The 27,518-nt window shown below is 33.6% G+C and overlaps 1 protein-coding gene across 3 annotated transcripts; it reads left to right on the top strand.

Annotated features, from left to right (window-relative positions):
- Positions 1-20,340: 20,340 nt before the first annotated feature.
- Positions 20,341-25,422, top strand: LOC107860503. 3 transcript variants are annotated; one of them, XM_016705880.2, is made up of 10 exons: positions 20,341-20,677; positions 21,828-22,175; positions 22,489-22,572; positions 22,989-23,069; positions 23,301-23,436; positions 23,528-23,690; positions 23,782-23,910; positions 24,434-24,628; positions 24,765-24,887; positions 25,024-25,422. In XM_016705880.2, exons 2-10 carry the CDS (start codon positions 21,923-21,925, stop codon positions 25,147-25,149), a joined length of 1,290 nt encoding a protein of 429 aa, XP_016561366.1. In that variant the 5' UTR covers positions 20,341-20,677; positions 21,828-21,922; the 3' UTR covers positions 25,150-25,422. The 3 variants fall into 3 exon arrangements, with proteins under 3 accessions (XP_016561366.1, XP_016561367.1, XP_047263481.1); XM_016705881.2 differs by lacking the exon at positions 20,341-20,677 and adding an exon at positions 21,226-21,483; XM_047407525.1 differs by lacking the exon at positions 20,341-20,677 and adding an exon at positions 21,299-21,318.
- Positions 25,423-27,518: the final 2,096 nt, after the last annotated feature.

Raw genomic sequence — 27,518 nt, 5'->3', positions numbered from 1 at the left:
TGTTGATCAGGTGGAGGGTGTTGAGCTAGCAACATACCAGCTAAAAGATGTAGCGAACCAATGGTACAACGAGTGGGAAGATGCGAAGGGTGACAGTGCTAAGCCCATAGTTTGGGACGAGTTCGTGGAAGCTTTTCTTGACCTACTCTTTTCTCTGGAGCTGAGGGAAGCTAAAATAGAGGAGTTCATAAACCTTAAGCAGGGTAAGATGAGTGTTCAGGAGTATACTTTAAAGTTTAACCAGCTGGCTCGTTATGCTCCTGAGATGACGTGTAGTATGAGGGCTCGAATGAGGAAGTTTGCTTTCGTCCTTTCAGATGATCTGGTGCTTGAGTGTCAGGGAGCTATGCTGAACCTTTTTCGATTTTCACCCCGGTGGGAGATTCTGTTGTGGCTAGGAGGGTGTATAGAAATTGTGTTTTGGCTATTTCCAGCCGGGATACTGAGGCAGATCTTATAGAACTTGATATGGTTGATTTTGATGCCATCTTAGGGATGGACTGGCTCCATTCTTGCTATGCCACCTTGAATTGTAGGACCCGAAGAGTCACCTTTTCTTTTCCGAATGAGTCTGTGATAGAACGGGAGGGACATTCTCTAGCACCTAGAGGTCACTTCATATCTTATCTCAGGGCCCGTAAACTTATTTCCAAAGGTTGCTTGTATCATCTTATTTGGGTTAAAGATTCTAGTGCCGAAAGTCTTCATCTTCAGTCTGTCCCCGTAGTGAATAAATTCTCAAAAGTCTTTCCAGATGATCTCCTACGAATACTACCTGATAGGGAGATAAATTTTGGTATTGATTTATTGCCAGATACCCGTCCTATTTCTATTCTGCCATATAGGATGGCTCCTGCAGATCTAAAAGAGTTGAAAGAACAGCTAGTAGATCTTCTAGATAAAGGTTTTATCCGCCCCAGTGTGTCTCTCTAGGGTGCACCTATACTTTTCATGTGAAATAAAGATGGTTTCTTTCGTATGTGCATAGATTACCTCCAGTTAAATAAGGTCAAGTTTAAAAATAAATATCCCCTTCCTAGTATTGATGATCTTTTTTATCAACTTCAGGGTGCTAAATGCTTTTCAAAGATAGACCCTCATTTGGGATATCACCAATTGAAAGTTAGAGATTCAGATATTCCCAAAACAACTTTCCGAACTAGATACGGCCATTATGAATTCTTAATCATGTCCTTCGGGTTGACTAACGACCCTGCGCCTTTCATGGATCTAATGAATAGGATTTTCCGTCAGTTTCTGGATCTGTTTGTTATTGTATTCATTAATGACATTTTGGTATATTCTAAGAGTGAGGAGGACCATGCCAATCACCTCCGAATCATCCTTCAGACCCTTAAACATAATAAGTTGTATGTAAAATTTTCCGAGTTTGAATTCTGGTTGAATGCTATTGCAATCTTGGGGTATATTGTGTCTAGTGAGGGAATTAAGGTTGATCCCCAAAAGATTGAGGCAGTGAGAAAATGGCCCAAACCCATGACTCCAACTGACATTTGGAGTTTCTTGGGTTTGGCGGGTTATTACAGAAGATTTGTCAAGAGTTTTTCTTCCATAGATGCACCACTTACTAAGTTGACTCAGAAAAAGGTGAAGTTTTTATGGTCTGACTCTTGTGAGAACAGTTTTGAGAAGTTGAAAGACAAGTTGACTACTGCTCCTGTTCTGATCTTCCAGAGGGTACAAAAGGTTTTGTTGTATACTGTGATGCATCCCGAGTGGGACTTGGGTGTGTTCTTATGCAGCACGGTAAGGTAGTGGCTTATGCATCTAGGCAGTTGAAGGTGCATGAGCGGAACTACCCTACTCATGGCTTGGAGTTAGCAGTTGTAGTTTTTGCACTTAAGATCTGGCGGCACTATTTGTATGGGGTACACGTTGATATATTTACTGACCACAAGAGTTTACAGTGTTTTTTCGCAGAAAGAATTAAATCTCATGCAGAGGCGGTGGTTGGAACTTTTAAAAGACTATGACATGAGGCTGCACTATCATTCGGGCAAGGCGAATGTGGTAGCCAACGCCCTCAGTAGGTTATCTATTGGCAATCTTTCTCACGTGGGGAAAGAAAAGAGGGAGATGGTGAAGGATATTCACCAACTTGCAAATCTAGGAATGCAACTTTTGGATTCCGAGGATGGAGGAGTGGTTGTTCATGAGATAGCTAAATCTTCCCTTTGTGCAGAAGTCAAAGAGAAGCAGGTTGAAGATCCCATCATATTACAGAATGCTAGCTGATTTGTTAATGCAAATTATTGTCTTTCCATGTTATGAGTTCTTCTGCAATTTATATTTTTAAGCAACACAGCTTTAGCATTCTCATTGTTATAGTATGACCAACTGGTTACCATTTATAAAACAAAACATTATCCTTTAATAGTGTGCACTTAACAATTCTATGGCATATCCATTAAGACACCCGTTTGTTGAATAAGAGAATGGTAGAACTCCTAGAGAAATAACTGCAGAAGGAACTATACATGATCTTCTTCGGAAGCAGATAGGTTATAGCGCTAAAGGGATTTCAAACATACCTTTGGCATCCAACCAATTTAACATAATGTACACCAAAAAACTTTGTAACCAAGGAGCTTCGGTATTGAAAACAATAACCAAACACTTACAATAGTGTGAGAAGGATAGGTGGAGTTGCGTATGAGTTAGAATTGCCAACTAGTTTGGGTTCTGTTCATCCGGTATTTCATATATCTATGTTGAAGAAGTGTATTGGAGACCATTCTTTAGTATTGCCTGTCGAAGAAATCAAAGTGACAGACTCCTTATCCTATGAAGAAGAGCCTGTAGAGATTTTGGATCGCCAAGTTAGAAGATTGAGGAACAAAGAGATAGCCTCAGTTAAAGTGTTGTGGAGAAATCAAAAAACTGAAGAAGCGACTTAGAAATCAGAAGTTGACATGAGAGCTATATACCCAAACCTTTTTTATCCAATGGATGATGAAATGGAAGGTACAATCCTTGTCTTATTCTTTCTATGCCTTAGTATGCTTGAAATTATACTTGTCTGTATTTCCGCGTCAACATTCAGAGACAAATGTTCCCAATGGGGGGATATTGTAACGCCCCAAAGTTTTTCTTAGCTAAATTTTGTTCCTAAAGTATCAAGCATTGACTTCTAGAATAATTTATGCTTATTTCCCTGTGGAATCCCTTATATTTCAACTTTTTATTTCGTAAATGATTGAATAAGTTTTCCATTGACATAAGATGCGTCCAAAACGGACACTCGGTGAAGGAGTTATGGTTAATTTAAGTCCTAGTCGTAAAACACCGTCATTCCTGTCCTTGGCGCGTCGCGGAGAGGGTGTAAATGATGATGTAGGACTCCGCAATGGTGGCGCATCGCGGTGGCCCATGAAATCGGGCTCCCGGTTATATGTTAATACCGGTCTCATTAAGGGTATATTGGGTATTTTTCCCACACCCTTATTAGTCCAAACACGAGATTTTAACCCCAATTGAACATATTACTCATACATTCACCAAAAATATTCAAGAACACTCTCTAGGGTTCCATATTGATAGTCCAAATAAATCAAGATTCAACCGTGGGTTTTCAAAATAAATTGAAGATTTGGAATCCCCAAGCCGTGGGCATCAAGAAGCATCCTTTAAACTTCTAGATAGAGGTACGTGGGGTTTATCCTAAAAAAACTACATGGGCTTAAAACCATTAGAGCATGATTTTTAGATTATGCATGAATTTCAAAGAGGTTTTGGAATCTATGTTCTAAATTACGTACTCCGAATGTTTTAATGTTACTATTGTTTTGACCTATCCCCTAAATTGATTTACATGTATACGTATATGTATGAAATTTGAGATTTAAGATCGTTGAGAGCATAAATTATGAACTCCCTCTCGTGTATTGAATTAAAGATTATGGTTTTGTGATTTGCAAGTTTTTTTCGCAATATTATAGCATTTGAGCATGATTTGAAATTGTTGAGAGGGTGATTCTTGATATAAATGTGTTTTTGTGTTTAAGAGAGAGAATTGCATGTGAATTGAGAACTTTGACATGACCACCTTGTACTGTACTACTGAAATGCTTGACAAAGATGAGTTCATTGTATGTGTTTACATGAGGTTTGAGAAAGAGTTTCTTTGAATTGAATTATTGAAATGGTGGTCCCAAAACTTGTGTTTTAAAAACAGAGATTTACGATAGACTAATAATGGCTAAGAGATGTGTCTTGCAAGTCAATGGTATGACGATACCATATGTATTTATACCATAACAAGTTATGTTTTCAGAGCATGTTTTCAGAGTATGTTTTCAGAGACTTTATGTTTTGATAGAGTTTTAAAAAGGGGCTTAAAGAGGGTTAGGTGGTTACTCGAAGAAGGTACGAGTTCAAGCAACTCTTAGCCTGAAATCGTATTTGCCGATACGAGTAGATTATTATTGTACGCTGGCGATGACCGTGTGGCGTAGTAGATTCAGAGACTCCGACCCTTGCGACACACTTGGGTTGGTGGCTTCGCTGCCGAGTTAATGGCAGTTTTTATATAGCCCATGGAATTTTTCATAGTTGCAGGGTATACCACCTAGCGCAGAAGTAACACAGATTTCTCAGAGTTGAGATGATTTTTACAGAATCTTTAAAATACCTATGTGAATTCTTACTATATGATATACTTATGAACTGTTTTAAATTGCTCTCATATATGTTGAATAATAAATGATTATTTTGGATATGCTTTGCGTACCAGTACATCTGTATTGACCCCCCTACCTCTCAAGTTCTGACACTCAGTCTAGGGGTCCAGATAAGCAGTAGATAATACAAACAGCTGATCAGATTGTGCAGTGGTGAGCCTTCTCTATTTCAGAAGGCCTGTCTTTTCAGATTATGTCACTTATTTCAGTTTTGGTCTACTGGGGGTCTTGTCCCAGTTTCAGACAGTTGTCAGATTTTCATGTAGTAGAGATTTCGCAGACTGAGTCAGATGTTATTTAGATGTAGTTGATTTACAGTTTTCATACTTATGTTGAATTCAGAGTTGACCATGTTTCCGTAGTAGATTATGTTTCCACATCTTCTTTTATTATATGAATGTTGTACATGATTACCAGATAGAGAAGCGCATTCCGACCTTCATGGTTTGGGATATCCGTCACGGCCAGGCCCTAGTTCGGGTCGTGACACTTTACAAGATATTCCAAATCCAATTAGGAAACTCTCCGAGTAGAAACTGGTAGTAAAGTTCAACAACAACAACAATAATATCTCTAGTGTAATTTTGTAAGTGAGTCTGGGAAGAATGATGTGTATATAGGATTATTCTTGTAATAAATATACAAAGACAGTTTTCGATTGATTCTCGACTCAAGTAAAACATATCAAAAAAAAATATGTAAAACAAACCGAAATGAAGAAGTCATGCTAAAAACAATGAGTAGTATTAGTAAAGGTTTTTTTTCAACCAATAACCAGAATTGGATCTAGGATTTAAAGTTTGTGGTTCCACATGTTACATGAAAATAAAAAAAAATAGTAATAAGAGGATTTGAACCCGCAACCATGAGGTCAATAAAACTTTTACAAATCTCTCTACTCAACTGGACCAATAATACACTTTGTTTATAGGTTTTCAACTTATTATTCTTATATATTTATTAGATTTCTATATATAAATACTAGATACGTACGAAAGTTATTGAGCTCCCGAGAACCCCACCCAGGCTCCTATATCCGCCCCTGCCAATAATGTTACTTTATAAATGTGAAAATGTGAAAATAATGTTACTTTTTCAACCAAGATTTTGGAATGTGTAATTTGATTCTTCATACAAACTCATAAGCTTCTAGATATCTTCACAAATGGTTTCTCTCTCCCATGAAACTACACTCTTCTTTAGAACCATATTCACTACATTCTTTGTGTCTAATAAGAATTGCACCTTTGCCCATCCATTTTCTTGAGCATTTTCAATGCAATTCGAATTGCTAGCACTTCGGCTATGATGGTCTTCCAAACAAATTCAAGTAAAAAAAATTTAGTAAAAATTACATATGTAACGACATGTTTACTAATAATTACTAAAATTCTCAACTTTTTTCAAAATCTCCTAAAATCCAACATTTGATATCCGATGATACATGTTAATCACATTAGATACATAGTACATATACAAGTAATAATTAACAAAATCAACACGTTTTAAGGGATGTAATAGATTAGTTTGCATTAAATCAACATTTAATCTAACTAATTAAGGTAAAAAAAATAAAATGAAATCCCACAATTTATGCTAATCAGAATATTACTCCACCACATTAAAACTAATAAACGTTTTTGTATTATTTTTTGAAATTGAAAAATCTTCATTCTTTTTGGAGAAAATAGCTTGTTACCCCCCCAAACTATACCCGAAAGAGTTGAGACACACCTTAACTTTAGAGGGGTCCTATTACCACCCCCTGAACTATTTAAAAGTGGATTTATTACCCTCCGACGCTGATGTGGCAAGAGAGTGTGTTTCACTCTCTTTTTCACTCTCTTTAAAGAGAGTAAGAACCAAATTTTTTATTAAAAATTAATTTTTAATATTTTTTTTCTTTATTTATTTTTAATTATTCTTTATTCATTTAAAAAGTAATTTTTAATATTTCTTTATTTTCTTTATTCATTTACTTTATTCATTTTTAATTATCATATTCTTCATCTCCAAGAACAAAATCGATTGGTTTCGACTTCAAATTCGTCGAAAATTTTAAAATGAGTATTGTTCATTGGTTCCAACTTCAAGATTGTCGGAATTTTTAAAATTGATATTTTTCATTATTTCCGACTTCAAGGTGGTTGAAAATTTTAAAAATCTCCATTGTTTCCGACTTTAAGGTTATTGAAAATTTTAAATTCGGTATTGTTCATTGTTTCCGAATTCAAGGTCTTCGAAAATTTTAAAATTGGTATTGTTTGTTGTTTCTGACTTTAAGGTCATCGAAAATTATAAATTCGGCATTTTTCATTGTTTCCGGCTTCAAGGTCGTTGAAAATTTTGAAATTGGTATTGTTCGTTGTTTCTGGATTTAAAAATCCTTAAAAATTATCAAAATCAATATTGTCCATTATTTTTGAATTCAAGTTCATCGTAAATTTTAAAATGGGTATTGTCCATTATATCCAACTTCAAGGTCGTCGAAAATTTTAAAATTCTCTATTGTTTCAGACTTTAAGGTCAACGAAAATTTTAAATTCGGTATTTTTCATTGTTTCCGGCTTCAAGGTCATCGAAAATTTTAAATTCGATATTTTTTATTGTTTCCGGCTTCAAGGTCGTTGAAAATTTTAAAATTGGTATTGTTCATTGTTTTCGGATTTAAAAATCCTCAAAAAAATTTAAAATCGATATTGTCCATTATATCCAAATTCAAGGTCATCTTAAATTTTAAAATGGATATTGTCCATTATTTCCGACTTCAAGGTCATCAAAAATTTAAAAATTCTCTATTGTTTCCGACTTTAAGGTTATTGAAAATTTTAAATTTGGTATTGTTCATTGTTTCCAAATTCAAGGTCGTTGAAAATTCTGAAATTAGTATTGTTCGTTGTTTTCTACTTTAAGGTCATCAAAAATTTTAAATTCGGTATTTTTCATTATTTTCGGCTTCAAGGTCGTTGAAAATTTTGAAATTGGTATTGTTCGTTGTTTCCAGATTTAAGATTGTTGAAATTTAATAATTGATATTGTCATTGTTTCCCACTTCAAGGTTGTCGAAAATTTCAAATTCGATGTTTATTATTTTTGACTTTAAGATCGTTGGAAATTTCAAATTCGGTATTGTTCACTATATCCCGCTTCAAGGTCATCGAATAATTATTTGCATAGAAGTAGGAATAATAAAGTTTGAAAAGGAAAAGAGATGAAAAGTAATGATGAAAAAAATAATGGTGAAAAAATGATGAAAAATGATAAAAACATATAAAAATGGAAAAGAAAGTAAATAAAAATCAATTTTAAACAAAAAACACGTGTCAAAATGCTATGGGCGCGTGTATCACACTCTCTTGCCAAAGGTCTGATTGTCAGCGTTCGGGAGTGTAATAAATCCACTTTTTAATAGTTTAGGAGGGTAATAGGACCCCTCTAAAGTTAAGGTGTGTCTCAACTCTTTCGGGTATAATTCAGGGTGGTAACAAGCTATTTTCTCTTCTTTTTGTTCAGAGAAAATATACCAATTTTTTTTATTTGATTTTTCAATTTGAAATTGAGCATTCCTTCAATTACTATGCCAAAATATCGGACAAGAATTTTTTTTTGATGAAAAAGTTGGTGCTGTAATGTATTTGGAAAGTCCATAAAAAAAAGTTGCAGAAATTATTAGTTATAAATCTAATTCTACTTCTCCTATGCCTTTGTTGGATAGCAAGGGAAATAAGATCATTACTGATTGCAAACATAGTGATGTTAAGGTTGGGCAAATCTACAAGGACAAGTGTACTCTCATTTCGGTTATGGCGCGATTTGCAATTGAGCATTCCTTCAATTACTATGTCAAAAGATCGGACAAGAAAAGACATGTTATATTTTTTATGTAGATGGTGTTGTTAATTTTGCGTACGTTAATTTAATTTTGTATTCAATGTTTGATTATTTTACAGATTTTTTTTTGTGTGTTTATGTTATTAACGCTGAGATACATTTTATTCTAAAAATGATACATTTTGCTCATCTTGTATCTCAGTTTATGAATTTATGTTTAATTATGTTTCTTGTTGTATTTTAGTTTCACATATATAATAGAAATGTCCTATATACATGTTGTAAAATTTCCTAGATACATGTTGTACAAGTTTCACGCCGAGATACATTTTGTTATGAAAATGATACATTTTGCCCCATCTTGTATCTCCGTTTATGAAGTTATGTTTAATTATATTTCTTGTTATGTTTTAGTCATGACGTTATGTTAATTTGGTCGAGATACATCTTTATGATAAAAGATACGTTTTGATCATCTTGTATCCAGGTGAATATATTGATGCCTAATTATTTATCTCGGTGAATATATTGATGTCTTATTATACAGTTTGAAAGTAACTCAAGGTTAAAAAGTTGAAGTGTATGTAATGTGATTAATATAGGTAATAGACAATTGTTTCAGATAATGAACAAGATACATATTAATACAGAAAGATACATGTTTTGTTATTATGTATCTAATACAAAATGGGGGCTAGTCTAGCTACTGTCTGATTATGTGCAAAATTTAGGATGCACAGTAGCTCCCCATCTAAGGATTTAAGATTAAATTAACTTTTATAAACAATAATGTAAAACTATTTTTACATTATCAATGTATTTAACTTGTTATATTATACTTGTAACGTAATTCAATCCCTAAAAACAAAAAAAATAAATTATTTGAGATGCAACAAGTTTACTCTAAGACAGTACAATATATATAAAAGCACTAAGAACATAATACATTAGATACAAGATTATACAAATGTATCTTTAATCTCTACAACATGTATTTCAGCATGAAAAATGTATCCTGTGTAATTCTACTTTCAATACCATTTAAACAACACAAGAAACATATCAAAACATTTACAGTAACTCACAAATACAAGTTAATATGACATGTATCTTAGAAATAAAAACATGTATCTATTATATTTAGACTTTAAGTAAAATTGAACAAAACTAGATACAAATCAAAGAATTAATAATCACTCATATATAGAAGTCCACTTAACATGTATCTATGTATTTATGAGCTTATATTTTGCTATATTAATTTCAATAAAAAATAAAATACATAAGATACAAATAACTTAGCAACAAAAAAATAGATAAACAGTGAAATTCTAAACGTATCATACAACCCAAAATATGTATCTCGGCCTAACATTCAATAGATCTGAACATGCAATTACCTTGGGAAGTTCCTCTCTGAAAATTGCTTCGACAATTCTTCTTCTCTTGGCGGGAGCTTTACTTTTAGGACTGTTGGATCCCTTTTTCTTAGAACATTTTTTTTTTCTTGTCCTTAGAATGCTTTTGCCACAACTTCTTCATAATTTGGAGATCGTTTCTATGCTTTAATCTATTTTCATCAAAGTCAACAAATTCATAATCAAAACTTTCGGAAACGAAGTTAACAACTTCATGAGATTCTTTGATACTTTATAACTGAGAAACCCCAAAACTAAAGGAAGGTCACAAATCTATATTCATAATGGCAATTCAAACAATGAAACCAAAAAAATAATTAATCGAAGAAATTGCTCAACCAAATCACCCAAATTTTACTCTGTAAACTTAGGCGCAAAATAATTTTTTTGAAAAAAAAAAATGTAAGAACAATTAGAAAAAATTGAAGCGGATTTTAGGAAGGAAAATTACCTTACTTCAAGTTTTGAATTGAATGAAGAAGTTGGATAGAAATCGCTCCACAAATTGTGGCGTACAAAGAGGGAGAAATGGTTATTTTTGGTAAAGAATCTTTTTTGTTGTTGGGTGTTTTAACTTGTATCTCAACTTTACCAAAAATTATGAAATATTGAGATTTAAGTAATTTTTTAGAAGTGGAGAATTTTTAGAAGTTTAAAAACTTATGTTGTGTATTTAGGTAATTTTTCCAAAAATTTATTAGATCCATGTGCAAAGGCCCATGTTCAGGTATTGGGCTCATCCTCCTTTGTCATTCCATCTTCTATATTCCAGGTTAAGATTGGGCTAGCCTGCTAGTTGTCACTGGATCGAAGGTTTTGCGTCAATTAGTAGAAATAATTTGTATGAATCTCTCAGGTTTATCACTCCACTACTTAGAACTTCAGCTTAATACAAAAAAAATCCGACGAAGTAATAATGAGTCAATATCAATATATCTTTGACATAAACAAGGATACAGTAGTTTAAAAGAACTGTTATTATTAATATTTTTAAAGGTGTGTAAAAGATAAACACAACCGATAATTTGAGATGGATAGAGTTTTGTGCAAAGCTCATTGAACGTCTCAAAGTTTTTAATGTAGGGGCGGCTCAAACACTTCGTTGGCCTAAGACAAAAATTGAACGGAAGCCTTAAATTTTTAAGAATATATATATATGTATATATATATATATATATATATATATATATATTTATTTTTTTTCTTATAAAGTCTATATTTTAGATATTTTGAGATGCAAAGTTGTTAGTATTTTTTTATAGTCGATTTCTTCTAATAATTTTTTCGTTAATATAACTAATGCATTTAATCTTTCTTGAGGCATAGTACCTTAAAGTTTAAATACATCAAATTTTTAATAATTCTTTACTTTTATATAAGAAGTTGTTTTTTCTACGAATATCTCTTAATAATTTTTTTTTATAAAAAGCCTAAAATCTATTATTGTGAAAAAATAAGGCCCTCAAATTTGGGGGCCTAACGCGATTGCCTAATTTTTTAACAATGTAGAGCCGGCCCTGTTTTATTAATGATGGTGGAAACTCATTCGATGACGAGTTTGCTAATGCATCTTACCAATTAAACTATATTCAAGATCTTGCAGTAAAGACGCTAAACATTACAAAAATAGTATATGCCCTATTTATACTAGCAGTTACAACAAATTAATATGGATATTATTTTTAATTAGCAGTAATTATTAATCATCATCCATGATGAACAAAACTTGGCCAAATCTCAGAAAAACTCCTACAATAAAGATTATTTTGTTCTCCCAATTATAGAGTTATGTAGTCTCTCTACCTGTGAGGTAGCAGTAAAGTCTGTTTACATTTCATCCTCTCTAAACTCCATTTTGTGAAATTATACTGTGTAACATTAACAACGGAGAATGTTGTTGAGATTATTGAAGAATCATGTAAAGTTTGATTAGCTGGTAGATTAGAATATTTAATTATGCTATTAGTGGTAGTTAGTTAGCTGACTAGACTTAGTTAGTTAGATAGTTGTTGACAGCTGGCACCTACACACACTTGTATATATGTTGATTTTGCATTCACGGAATATAGTTAGTTACCATTTCACAAAATATCTTCTTGTGATCTTCTCTCAGTTCTCTCTCTCTCAATCAAAGCTTAAGGTTAACTGCACAACAATGGCAGATTTCAGTTTATTGTCTTCATAAATTCTCAACTTTAACATGGTATCAGAGCAATTTTGATCCTGAATTTTGCATTTTTCTTTAGCATTTCTTGCTGCTCTATTCGTATATTCGACCTTCTGGGTTTTTGAGTTGTTTTTTGGTGTTACTTTCTGCTTCACTAGTGTTGGTGATATTGTTGTTCTTCCTCTCATTGCGTCTTCAAAGTGTTTGCTTCTTTGTCATTTCTAATGGCAGATAATGAAGCCAATCCTCCTACTCAAGCGAGTCGAGAAACTATCTACTCGACTAATCCCTTGTATATGCATCCCTCTGAGAATGCAGGAGCAACACTGCTTCCTGGTGTTTTTGATGGCACAGGGTATCGGTCAAGGAGGTGAGGTGTACTTCGTGCCTTGTCAGTCAAAAATAAAGTTGGTTTTATCAATGAAAAATGTCCAAAACCACCAGAGGATTCTCCATTTTTTAGTCATTGGGAGAGATGTGATGGCATGGTGACTTCGTGGCTCTTGAATTCTCTATCAAGAGACCTAGCAGATAGTTTACAATACGTCGATAATGCTCAAGAGCTTTGGCAGGAACTCGAAGACAGATATGATCAAACAAATATGGCTAAGTTATATCAGTTGCAGAAAGAGATTAATGACCTTTCTCAGGGTTCTTTGGACATCACCAACTACTATACTAAAATGAAGAAACTATGGGAGGAACTGAGTGCACTCACTCTGAGTACTAGCTGCACATGTCAATGCACTTGCGGTGCTAAAACAGTTGTGCATAAGGCTGAATAGGATCAACGACTAATACAATTTTTCATGGGGCTCAATGAGATATACACACCTGTGCGGGGGAGTATTTTAATGATGAATTCCCTTCCTAGCATTGTATAAGCCTTCTCTATTTTGATTCAAGAAGAGAAGCAAAGGGAATTTAAGCCCCACACTCAGCTTAGACTAGAATCTGCCTCTCTTACCACTTATGCCATAGCAAATGCAACAAATGCAACCTTTAAGACAAATTATCAAAACACTAGGATAGGAAATGCTCAATACAATAGCAAACAATTTGGTAATCACTATTCAGGTTCATCTGGTTCTTCTGGAGGATATCTTTATGGGAATTCACATGGTGCAGGTGGCCATTAACTAAGTAGCTCTCATTTGTTTTGTGATTATTGCAAGAAATCTGGTCACACTAAAGACAAATGTTATAGGTTGCATGGTTTCCCTCAGGATTTTAAGTTCACAAAAAGAAAGAATTTAGCTTCTGCTGCTAATGTGTTTAGAGGAATGCACACTGATAATCACACAGGAAAGAATATTAGAACAGAAGATCCCAATTCTCAAGGACTTCAGACCCTAACTAAGGATCAATACAGTCAGTTGATGATCTTACTGAGCACTTTTCGACAAGGAGATGCATTAATGACATAAGTAGTATTTCTAGTGGTGCTACGAACCTTGCAAGTATAATTACTTATCATTCCTCTATAACTGAGATTGCTGACCTTTCATGTGCATGTACCACATTGACAGCTGATTCCTGGATATTGGACTCTGGAGTATATTACCACATCACATACAATAAAACCTTACTGACTAACATCAGTAGTTTACCCTATCCTTTCCTAGTAACTTTTCCTAATGGATATAGAGTAAGGGTGACAGAAATTGGTGACGTCTTTATAAATCCAATTTTAACACTGTAAAATGTTTTGTCTGTGTCTAGTTTTAAATTTAACCTCATTTTTGTTCATTGTTTAGCACTTGATCTTCAAAGCATAGTTAGTTTCAGTAGCTCTTTTTGTACCTTGCAGGCCCCTTCACCGAAGAGGCTACTATCTCTGCTCAAAATGTCACAACAACACATCAAGATATTCTAGCAGACTCAAATCCTCCATTCCCAGCTCTTTAAATACTTGTCTTAGTTTTCCCACTTGTAGTAAACCTGTTTCATCTTTACTTTCAAATATTGTTGTAAATAGTTCATGTTCAACTAATAAAGAAGTCTGCTCTATTTTGAATCCATGTATGTCTTTTGCATCTCATGATACTAATGGTGATCTTTTGTGGTATCAAAGATTAGGGCATGCACTTTTTGCAAAAATAAGAGGAATATCTTCACTACCAGTACCTTTTGCACCAAAACAACCTTTCATGTGTACCATTTGTCCAATGGCCAGACAAAATAGACTACCTTTTCCACAGAAATCGACAATCAGTACCACCCCTTTTGAGCTCTTACACATTGATCTATGGGGACCTTATCATGCTCCAACACATGACAACTATAGGTATTTTTTTTACCGTGGTTGATGATTATAATAGGTCTACTTGGACACATCTTCTAAGTTGTAAAAGTAATGCACTTCAATCCATCAAAATCTTTATGTCTCTTGTAGAAACTCAGTTTTTGATCAAGATCAAGATTTTAGGTCTGATAATTGCCTTGAGTTTGTAAATCATGAAACTACATCATTCTTCCAAGAAAAGGGCATCATCCACCAGAAAACTTGTCCATACACACCACAACAAAATAGTGTGGCGTAAAGAAAACACAAATATCTGCTTAAAACTACAAGATCACTTTTATATCAATCTAAGTTGACAATTAGATATTGGGGAGAATGTATCCTAACTCCTACCTACTTGATCAATAGATTACCTTCCACACTGTTGAAAGGTCAGTCCCCTTATGAACTTTTATACCAAAAAAAACCTAGTTAGTCTCATTTAAAGACTTTTGGATGTCTTTATTTTCCCACCACTCTCAAGGCTCACACAAGTAAGTTTGACCCTAGGACCACTCCACATGTTTTCATGGGATATCCTTTTGGTACAAAAGGTTACAAGGTTCTTAACTTGACTACAGAAAGGTTACATATTTCCAGGGATGTTGTTTTTCATGAAAATGTCTTTCTTTTTTCCTTGTCATCTCAGCAGCCTGTTTTCCTTGATGTGGTTCCTTTAACAAATCTTAATATTGATGTTAGTCACTCTTCTATCACACCACATAGTTTTGATACACATGAGTTGGATTTTAGACAAAATTCTCATAATGCTGCCCCTGATCCTATACCTGTTGGCAACTCTTCATCATCACCGGCATCTCTTCAACCCACTACCTCTCCGTTATCTTCTCATAATACACTACCTAATCCTCAACCACATATTTCACAACCACAAGCTGAATCTAGAAGATCATCTAGAACTCATGCCACACTAGCCTACCAAAAGGAATATTCTTATTCCTTACCCAACCTACAACCTTCTTCTTCATCTGTTTCTGCCTCAATAAATATTTTCACTCATATCTCTCTTTCACTCACTTCCTTTAGTCCAAATAGCCAACAGTTGATGAGGAACATTTCACTTGAATGTGAGTCATCCTCTTATAAGGAAGCAGTATTAAATCCTGCTTGGCAGATTGCAATGACACAGGAATTTGAAGCTCTGTATGCAAACCATACTTGGGATCTTGTCCCATTACCTACTGGAAAGAGAACCATTGGTTGCAGGTGAGTTTACAAGGTTAAACACAAGGTTGATAGAAGTAAAGAGAGGTCCAAGGCTAGACTCGTGGTGAAGGGATACACACAAAAACATGGTGTTGATTACAATGAAACTTTCTCACCAGTAGTGAAGATGACTACTATAAGAATTTTTCTCAGTCTAGCTATAAAGAAAGGATGAAAACTCCATCAACTTGATGTCAACAATGCTTTTATACATGGTGATTTGCATGAAGAGGTGTATATGGACCCTCCAAAGGGCCTATTGTTGGATAATTCAAACCTTGTATGCAAGCTAAAGAAATTCTTGTATGGTTTGAAGCAAGCTAGTGGGTAGTGGTATGAAAAACTGGTTGAATCCTTATGTTTGCAGGGTTATGTACATTCTGCTAGTGATTACTCTTTATTTTACAAGAAAAATGATGGTTCCACAGTTTTTGTAGCTGTGTATATTGATGATGCTATAGTTACTGGTACTGATGAGAAGGAGATACACCAGCTGAAGTTGTTTTTACACAACAAGTTTAAAATCAAAGATTTGGGACATCTACACTATTTCTTGGGGTTAGAGGTATTATGCAGACATGATGGAATTTTAATTTTCCAGAGAAAATTTGCCACTGATTTATTGAAAGAGTATGATCACCTGAACTACAACACTACTGCTTCCCCTCTTGATCCCAACGTTAAGTTACTGGCAAATGAGGGAAAGTTGTTGTCTGACCCAACACCTTATGGAAAGCTGGTTGGGAAGCTGAATTTTCTCACAAATACTAGGCTGGAACTTGCATATAGTGTGCAACATCTTAGCCAATTTATGCAGTCTCCTAGAGAGCCCCATTACAAAGCTGCTTTACATGTCCTGAGATACTTAAAATCAGATCCAACCTTAGGTCTTTTCTTGTCAAATGATCCCAACTACACTCTGTCGGCTTGTTGCGACTCTGATTGGGCTTCATGTCCAGATTCAAGAATGTCTGTCAGTGGATATATTGTGTTTCTTGGCAATAGTCCAGTTAGTTGGAAATCCAAGAAACAAATTACCATTTCTCTATCATCAACTGAGGCAGAGTATAGGTCACTTAGAAAGGTTGTTGGTGAACTGGTATGGGTGGATAGACTGCTGACTGAGTTAACTATTGTCTCCACCAAGCCTATTTCAGTACTTTGCGGTAGTCAAGCAACCATACACATTGCAAGGAATTCTGTTTTTCATGAGAGAACTAAACATATAGAAGTAAACTGTCATTTTGTCCGGGACAAGCTACATGAAGGCCTCATTACTTTGCAACATGTTACTACAAATGCTCAACTTGCAGACATTTTGACAAAGTCTCTTACTGGAGTTAAGCATCATACTGTGTTAGGCAAGTTGGTTGTACTTTCAACACCTCCAACTTGAGGGGGGATGTTGAGATTATTGAAGAATCATGTAAAGTTTGATTAGCTGGTAGATTAGAATATTTAATTATGCTGTTAGTGGTAGTTAGTTAGCTGACTAGACTTAGTTAGTTAGATAGTTGTTGACAGTTGTCACCTACACACACTTGTATATATGTTGATTTTGCATTCACGGAATACAGTTAGTTACCATTTCACAGAATATCTTCTTGTGATCTTCTCTCAGTTCTCTCTCTCTCAATCAAAGCTCAAGGTTAACTGCACAACAATGGTAGATTTCAGTTTATTGTCTTCATAAATCCTCAACTTTAACAAATGTCAAAAGCAAGATCTGGACCTAGTTCTCGCAATCAAGCAACAAAGACTTTTGTCTCTTCGGAAGCCTTTGTAACGGCTACAAAGACAAATGCTATGCACCTTGTGAAAACTTATTGGGGTCGATCCCTTCAACCCTCCTTGGTGTGGAAGGTCGCAAGAGAAAAGAAAACTATTCGCCATAATTTATTGTTGTTGATTATAGAGTTTTTAATTAGTATATGTCTCATTTTGTGGGATTATATTGTGTAAGTTGTTGGTGTTGATTATAGAGTTTTGAATTAGTATATATAAAGTTGCTTTTTTAGTCGAAGTATATATTGATGATAACTTTAAAAAATTGAAGGGATATAACTAGATGCGGCGTTATGTATGAAATTAGCTAGACATAAGGGCCATCAACAAATGTATTTAATTAATTAATTGTTGAAAGGAGAATCCAAAAATACGAATGATTTTTAGTAGTAAGGGAAACCAAAGTGCACAGGCAATTCCACATGACAAGCAATCGTATTAAAAATACAGCTTTATTATCCAGTGATGATATAATTGTGAGCCTTGAGAACATTGCGTTATTTATCCATCACATGCATCTGTTTCCCTTCGATAATTCCCAAATATTCCCTTCCCTTTGTATGTATATATTTTAAAAGTATTTCAACATTAATGTTTGACATTCGTTTTTAGGATCGACTAATTTAAATTTACATAAAAAAATCTCATTTTAATGTTCATACTCTAGACTCAAACACATAAAGATGATGAAATACTTATCAGTCCACCATAACCTTTAATAATTGTCTCTTTAGACCTCTTCGATCACTTCATCAATTAAAAAGGTAAAATATATGTGTCTATATGGTACCTAGTGGGAATAGTTACGGATTCATCTAAATTTAGTATATATTTCTAACGTGGAAAGTGATTAATAAGTGAAAATCTAAAAAAAAATAAAAAAATTTAAGAATTATTATGTATGAACTCATAACAAATTTTACACAAGAAAACTTGAAATCAAACTCATAAAATTTCAAATTTTGATTCACCTCGATATTACAAATTAAAGAGAGTAAGTGCAAAATAATTACGATTTGTTTCTAAATGACTAGCTTGCAGATCTTCCACGACAGCTTCAACTTTGAAAGTACGTAAGTTATAAATATCTTTGTTTTTAAATTATGTTTGTATATGTTAGCTGTTAAGCCTTTTTTATGAGGTGACACAATGAAGTAAACTGTACTTTTCTCTAATCTTTTGCATCTGCAGCTGATCAAGACACATCTTGTCTGCTAAAAGAAAGGCGGATATTTCAAATTTACAATTGCATCAATATAATTACCTTGAGATCAAATCATATATATGTATATATACACACACAATAATATATAGAAGGTCCAAATTAATTCGTTGTTGTACTTTCAAAAGGGCCCAATTTTGCCATCGATCCATTAAGCTTTTGGTACATGCATACCATCACCATGGCCTAGAGCAAATTGATTACGTATTTATCTCTGTCGTTAACAGAGCTTCAACGTGAAATGAATGAATTCTATCTGTACGCATCTTTTGAGATAAAAAATCAAAATTTACTTCTTAACTTTTAGCTTTGATTTAATATTGCCCACAAATTAGAGCTTGCAGGGTCAAAGGAAAAATAGGACTTTTTCCTAATTGCAAAACTAATATTAAATAACGATTTATTTTTAGAGGACAAATTTGCTCAATCAGAATGACATGCAAAGGCTAATTTGAACATTTTTTTCTCTTATAGTAAGTGTTTCTCACTTTTTACAGATTCTAATTTCTAACCCTGTCTTTGAATAAAAAGCCAAAAACTTTTTAAAATATCTTTATTCTTGTCATAAATTCTTTATTTTTAAAAATCATAAATATATATAGTTGAAAAACTTTGTGCCTAAGATTAGGCTGCCAGATCTACTTAATTGTTGGACTTGGACTCCTAAATACTTATAAACGAGAGGAAACACTGGTCAAATGCAAGGTTTAGCCTGTTTGAATTAATTTTGTTAATTATTTCCAAACAAGGTAAAACCTGTAACATGCATGATTTGAAGCACATGCAAAGTTTTGATTTTCCTCATCTTTGGTGAGTATTAGTAACATGACGAAATTAATTCAGTTGTAATTACCAAATACCAAACTGATTTGGTAGAAACTTTATTAAGTAAACTAAAGATTATCAACTAATTACTATGAAATTTAATAAAGTGGACGGACAATACAATGAATGAAAGCAACTGATTCTCTCAGTATATTTTAAAATTTTCAATATTTTTTAATTTTAAAAAAGGAATTTTTAAGCTATCGAGTGTATTAAGGCAGTATAAAGATTTTCTTCGCTATAAATATAGTTTAAATTATTATAAAAGTCTATTATTCAGTATTTTAGATTACCACTTTATGACAATAACGATAACAATAAAAATAAGATATTCAGTAAAATTTTACAAGTGAGATTTGCCTATGATATGTGGAACTAAAGAAATTGTTAATGATTAGTTCTCAGTTCAAAATATTACTAATATCACAACAAGTATTAAAAGAAAATACACATTACAACATTACACGTGACATAAAACGTTACATATAGCAGTCAATTTAATTTACTAATAGTACACAATTCTATAAAAGTACACAAACTTTGAACTCACACAAATTTCTACAATACCTTATGAATAAAATGTCACATTTCAAGTTTCAACTTATTTTAAGAGCCTATTTTGTATTTGATGTATTAGATAAAATAATCATAGTATAAAATTTAAATTATTTTATTCAGTGTCTAAATTTTATCCTGAATCACGCCTAGCTAATTTTGGAATTTGTATACTATAATTTAATACATCCTTCAATATGGAGTATAGTTTTTACATAATATACGATGAAAATAATAAGAGTGTAAATGAATTAATCGGTAAATAGATCGGAGTGGAGCAAGTAATAACTAAATAAACAGACAGAAATGTGAAATGACATTTATGTCCCTCGTCCACTTCGTCTCCCTTGTCTTCCTCCTGTTTTTTCTCATTCTTCTGTGGAAGTCTCTCTATCTATATTATTCCAACACCAACCTTTATATATATTTATCTATATTTATCCAGAAACAAAAAATCAAAAAAAAAAAAAGAAGTTTTGTATATATAGAGAGATAAATAAGAAGATCAGGCTGTAAACAGAGAAGGTTTGGAAGTGTGCTTGGATCCTATCGTCGGGACTCACACTTCCTTCCACCTATCTCTCTTCTCTGGCTTCCTCCATTTTTGTTTTTTTTTTCTTCTTCACATATAGACCTCTTTGTTCTTCCTTCACCACTCACCAGGTACATTTTCTTTTTCTCAAACAGAAAAAGAATTTTCTTTTTTAATGCTTTATTGAATTTCTATGTTTCATAATATAATTCTTTTGAATTTATCTGCGGTTTCGTTATTATATGCTTTTTTATCCGCCGAGTGTTATAGAAAACAACTTATATATTTTTGTTAGAGCTGCGTATATTTTATTCTTTACAGTATTCTTTACAGATTTCGCTCGATGAAATTATACTGGATATATTGTTTTGTTAACGTTTTGATGTCTGCCGATTCATAGTTTTGCCATTGTGGTTATTCGTTCTCTAATTTTCATTTATTTGATTTTTTGTTACTTCTAGTTATTAATCGGACGTTTTCTGCTATCACTTTCATCTCACATTGATGATTGATCTCTACAGATCTTTTTTATTTTACAATAAGAATATTGTTTTTATTTATTTGTCTGTTTGGGTGCGTTATATCCATCACCTTTATGGATTTTGTCCGGTGCTAATTATGATGTGACCCAATTGCTGCTTTCAATAATAGCTGATCTGACATATTTTAAATTTGATTCAGTCTCGGAAAGTGAACACAAACTCATCATAATGTTCATTCCATCTTTTTCTCCCATATCGTTTTGAAAAAAGGCAACCCAACTTATATAAATGTAAATAAAGAAAACAGCTTTGCTTGTCACTTATTTAATTATCTTGCTTCTGTGTCCTTACCTTTTCAATTATGTCTCCTTTCTCTCCCTTCTTTTTCATCTGCAAATCACATGAAACAATTGAAGTACAGATAGGTGATGCTTATTTTTGGAACTTTTATTGAGGTCTGAGCGTAAGAATGACACTTCTGAAACTAGTCATACATACCTTGCTATTATTCAACATGCTAATGCTCTTTAACCTTCTTACAGTCCAGTAGAGCAAAATAATATGCTTAGATAACAATTATGTGGATGTCATGCATATATATACATATATATGTGGATAATTATTTTCATTTAGCAAAGTTTCATGCTTTGGGTACGTGTACTATATATAAGCGATGATCATTGAGGATTCATATAACTGCGATATGTTGTGTGAGTTTGAGGTTGTAGTTGTTGTCATAGTTGTTGGTGTACTAGTATTCTAGCCACTCATTTCAAATTTCCTCTCATGCATGTTCCAGGTAATCTTTATTTCTTGTGTTCCACCTGGAAGTGGCGTCCGTCGCTTATGGGATAGTATCTATTGGCAGAGAAATTTATCAGCTGAGTCAGAGGAATGGGTGCTTGTGTATCAACTCCAGCAATACCTATCAAAATGAGGAAGAAATTTCCTGGTCGTCCTAGAAAGTACCATGGAAAACATTCCAAATCTGTTACGAAATTAAACGGTGATTCAGGAGCACGGGTAACAGATATTGCTGTTAGTGAGTTTGTTCACAAAACCACAACCTGCAGAAGATCTGAGTGCTCCAATTCTAAAGTTCATGTTACTCAGATGCAGTGGCACCATAGTCAAATAGATGCCAATGGTAAGTAATCTTTCTGTTCAATAGTTCGGGCCTTATCCATTGCATATAGTTATTTATTGATGAGAAATCTATCAGATTAATTCATATTAACTGAGAGTTCTTATTTTGTTGATGGCCTTAAATATAGTTCATGATCGATGGCTGTAGTGTCTGAAGAGTATACCTTGCCTTAAGTATATTGTGGTGATTTTCTGTTGATAAGAAGGATCATGTGATTGTTCATTTCAAAAGGAGTTTAGTTGGTTTGAGCGACTGATAAATCAGATTCATGTGACTACGACTTGCAATAATGAGCGGTTTACCTGTTTTGCAGTTCTTTGCCAGGAGGATGCATGGTTTGACACAGTCAGCATTTTGGAGTCTGACTCAGATGATGAATTCAGTAGTGTTCATGGAGGTAACTACTTAGTATCTTTGATTTTGTACTTGTAGACAACGACTTGTTCAGTGTTTGGACTAAGAACATGTCTTATTATTTACCCAGTGCCTGATTAAGAATAGATAAGATATTAGCTAGCTTTTGTCCCTTTAATTTAGCTTTTGTTATTTATGGGATGGTGTTTTTCATCTTATCGTATGTGGAAATTTCTGAATGATTAATATTCTTGGCATACTTTTTGCTTTGTGAACCTAAGCTCTCCTAGGTTTTTTTAGACCTACAGATCGACGTATTTAATCTGTTCTATACCCTTCACAACCTTATGTGGTTATGTACATGCGTTCACTCTCTCTGTTACATATCATAGTCTGATCTACCACAGCTAGTTACTTCCATGAGTTTCAGTGACAAGATCATTAATGCATCAAATTCAGGTCCAGTTTCTCAAGTAAGGAAATCAACAATTATAAGGCTCTCTGTGAGAACATCTGTTGAAGAAGAAAAAAGTGGATTTTGTAAGTACCTTGTGACTTTCCATTTTGTCATTAATTGTCTGAGTAAATTGAGTCCCATTTGAGAGGAATTCATTTCATAACCTCCTGGTTGTTTTGTAATCTAAGAACCATATTGTCTTACTGAATCATGACGTGACACTGTCCTGTTTAATTTCCTTCTTCTGGAGAAATTTGGAAAAACTAATGCAAAGGTAGCATTACAATACATTAACCATAATGGTATTCTTGTAGGCGCACCAAGAAAGTATCTATTGCGTCCCAGGGCTGGGCTCATTATTCCCCGTTGTACAGAAGAAAAACCAACTGTAGGAAGTTGGTCTGAGATTGAGCCCTCGACCTTTAACCTACGTAGCAGTAGTTTTTTCACGTATGCTCTTTAACTTGCCCTTTCTTGTCAATTAATCAGTTCTGTGATTCTTTCATTATTTATTTTATCCATTTGTTTCTTTGCATTGCAGAGATAAGAAAAAATCACCTGCTCCAAATGTGTCTCCTTATACTCCTATTGGAGTCGATTTATTTTTGTGCCCAAGAAAGATCAATCACATTGCTCAACATGTTGAACTTCCTTCTGTAAAAGGAGATGGAAAGTTACCTTCTCTACTAATTGTCAACATTCAGGCACGACTGACCCCCTTCTCCTCTCGCACAAAAGAAATAGAACATCTTTTAGTTTTCTATACTAATGAAATAAAGTTGCTCTTCTGTACAGTTACCTACTTATCCTGCTCAAATGTTTATTGGTGATGCTGACGGGGAAAACTTGAGCCTTGTATTATATTTTAAACTTTCTGAAACTCTAGAGAAAGATATCTCGCCTCAATTCCAGGACAGCATCAAGGTAGGTTATGTCTTAATTTTTTCAAGCAAAAGCTCCACCTTTTTTCTTTATGTGTATGTGAATTTCTTGAGGGATTTAAAAGTCATTAAAACATAATACTATATGTTACATCCTTAAAATGTTCTCATTTATAACTTATTTCATTCAAATTAAATTCTAACAACTTATACATATTTTCTAATTCTCCTCATCCCTGAAAAGTCAACTAAGTTTTTCTATTTGGGGTTTCCTTTTTCTGTTTAAGCTCCTCCATGTAGCATTTGGTTGGTCACACATGAAGGCTAAATGTCTTCTCACAATGCAAGATTTTCCATCTAGTCTGGCGTTGAGAGGATAAACGCCTTCTCTTGTGTTTACCCCTTTCTTGACATGGCTGGAAATCCAAGTCTTGCTTGATCGAGATGACAACACTTACGTTGGGAACATCTTTTACTTCACGTCCATGTCTCCTTATTACTTATGTCAAACTTTTTCCCTAGAACTTGTTTCCCAATTTGATTTTCTCTATTGGCTTGTGCGACAGAAATTGATTGATGATGATATGGAGAAGGTTAAAGGATTTGCAAAAGATTCATTAGTTCCTTTCAGAGAGAGGTTGAAAATAATGGTCGGGGCGGTTAATCCAGACGATCTTGTTTCCACTTCAACTGAAAGGAAGCTTTTGAATAGTTACAACGAGAAACCTGTGCTTTCCCGCCCTCAGCACAGTTTTTATGAGGTGGATAAGCATTCTGTTATGATCTTTTAATTACTTATTACTGCTCTATTGCATTGGTTAATAGTCAGTCTAGCAATGTCTTGCCTGTTCTTGAACATCAAAACAATTCTACTTACCTGTTCTCTGTTAATTGCAGGGCGCAAATTACTTTGAGATTGATCTTGACATTCATCGCTTCAGCTACATAGCAAGAAGGGGACTTGACGCTTTCAGAGATCGCTTACAGCATGGCATACTGGATCTTGGTCTAACAATTCAGGTTTCTTGCCATTATATATACTTTTAATTTCCCTTCTTGAGAAATAGAAATGATGTGAACTTATTAGATATTCTTTAAGGATTTAACTTTTATACACTGGCAAAGTAAAATCTAACTCATTTACTAAATCCTGTAGGCACAAAAGCCGGAGGAGCTGCCAGAGAAAGTACTTGCTTGTGTGAGATTGAACAAGATTGATTTTGTTGACAATGGACAAATTCCAACTCTTATGAGCATTGAGGAAGATGAATGTTCATTCTAATAAAATCAATAATACATTTGCATGTTGCATGGGGGAGTTTTCAAATGGTCCCCTGGTGATCAAGCAATTTCTACTTTCTTTCCAGACAAGAAAAAAAAAAACATTGTATAATCAAAGATTGAGTATTGTATTTGAAAGATAAAATTAAAAACATACTATAATCATGTTGATACTGTTACTTTGGGTAATGTACAGCATTTTTTTTTTAGCTGATCACCTCTTAAACATAATTTAGTAATAAAAAAAACACTATCACTTATCATTTACTTTTAAGATATTGTATTATATTTGAGAAGGCAATTGAGTGTTTTTAAATTCAAGTCTATTTGCTCTTGTGCATATAAAACTCATGTCAACAGGGCGGATCTTAAGGCCTATAAATAGTTTTAAATCTTATCATGAATTCGGAGGTGGATTTCTTAAGTACGTGCAAACTAGTAAAAAATGTTGTAAGTCATAATCAATGGAAATTCAAAATAATTAAAATACATACAAATAAATTATGATCAAAGAAAGATTTGTTTAAATCTCGAATTAAAAAATGCAGTGCAAATTGAGACGAATGAAGTATTCTCTCAATGTTCAACAATACTTATTCAGTTGGAAAAATAATAGATAATTTATCTTTTTCTATCCATTTCAATTTTGCTATTAAATATTATTTATCACTTAATTGTATTTTCAAAACATTAAATTTATTATATTCAAAGGGTAATATAGTAAAATTATTTTTATTATTTAATGTTTCTTAATCTATATGCCAAGTCAATAGTGGACAAATATTATCGAAAGAAGGTGTAGTAAAACTTTGGGAGTGCAATGGTCTGCCTGAGGATATATGTACATGCAAGTTTTCATTTTTTATGGCAGGATGTTGACAAGCTAAGGGAGATGGCTTTATCGTCTACTCAATTTTACACTCCACAAAACTTTATTTGGTTCAGATAAATTCGATGGTATAAGATTGCAAGGCACTTACTATATATAGATGCACAAATATTCCGGATCTATTAATTTTAAATTTTAATTTTATGTTTTGATGAAATACATTAAGAGTTTTTTATGATTTTCAGTATGCCTAGGCAAATTGATCAGAAAATCATTGTTAAACTTATTTAGAAATTGAAGCTTTAGTCACGTTCAACATCGTAATTTCTCAGTTCTTGACCCCTTGTAGATTAGAGTAAATTTTGTCTTTGCAAAGTTAAAAGAAATTTACTACTATTTAATTAATTTAAAATCATCATAAAAATTTATAAAGTAGTTAAAAGATAATTTTAACTATGATCTTAGACTAATTAAACTAGCTTAATTCTTCTAAAAATTATTAATTTAACAAGATATTTTATGTGACGCAGACCACATGCTATTGCGGTAACTGCACAGGTCCTCTGAAAGTCACGCAATCTAGCATGAATTTGATATGATACACACGTTGAATGTGCATTCAAGACTTGATGAATTATTCAAGATTTAGGATTTTCCTATCTTCAAACTGTCACATCCACCTAGTGTTCATTTATAGAGAACGGTTTATGGTTGGCTCCAAGAATCGAAAGCTCCATATATGATAAGAAAGCTCGTCTATGGAAGAAACTAGCTAAATGAAGAAGAAGGAGCTAAATAGAACTGAAATCTTGTGTTAAGCTCAATGGAACAATGAGATGGAAAAAATGAGAAAAACTGTCTAACCTCTATAGCCTACACATGTATATATACAGCTGTACCAAACTAAGATATTATTCTCTACTATACATCTTCTAGAATTAGTTACAACTGCTTCTAACTAACTAGTACAACTGGCATTAGCTGTAATTCTTTATTCTGCTTTTAGCCTCCATCACCAACACTCCCTCTCAAGCTAAAGGCTGAAAATAGATTTTTCATGCATAGCTTGCTTACTAAGTACTCATGTTGAGGTCTACACAAGCTCTTAGTAAGTAAATCAGCTACTAAATCTTTGGTACCAACATGTTGAGTCTGTATCTGTCCTGCTTGAATCTTTTCTCTCACAAAATGACAATCAATGTCAAAGTGTTTAGGCCTTTCATGAAAAATGGGATGAGTTGCAATTGAATTGCTGCCTTGCTATCACAGAAAAGTTGAATAGGCAAAGATACTTCAATTCCCAGCTCCTTAAACAGACTTATCAACCAAGTAATCTCAGCTACAGTTGCAGCCGTACTCCTGAACTCAAACTCAGCTGAACTTCTGGAAACAATTTCTTGTTTCTTGGATTTCCAAGATATCAATGCACCTCCAAACTTCACAATATATCCGGTAATAGACTCCCTTGTCTCAATACACGCTCTTCAATCAGAATCACAGTATGCTATTAAGGTTCTGTGAAGTTCTGCTGGCATAAAAAG

This window comes from Capsicum annuum, chromosome 2, assembly GCF_002878395.1.
Source record: "Capsicum annuum cultivar UCD-10X-F1 chromosome 2, UCD10Xv1.1, whole genome shotgun sequence".
NCBI lineage: Eukaryota > Viridiplantae > Streptophyta > Magnoliopsida > Solanales > Solanaceae > Capsicum > Capsicum annuum.
Note: the sequence above shows the minus strand (reverse complement) of the source record. Positions and strands in the feature narration are given on the sequence as shown.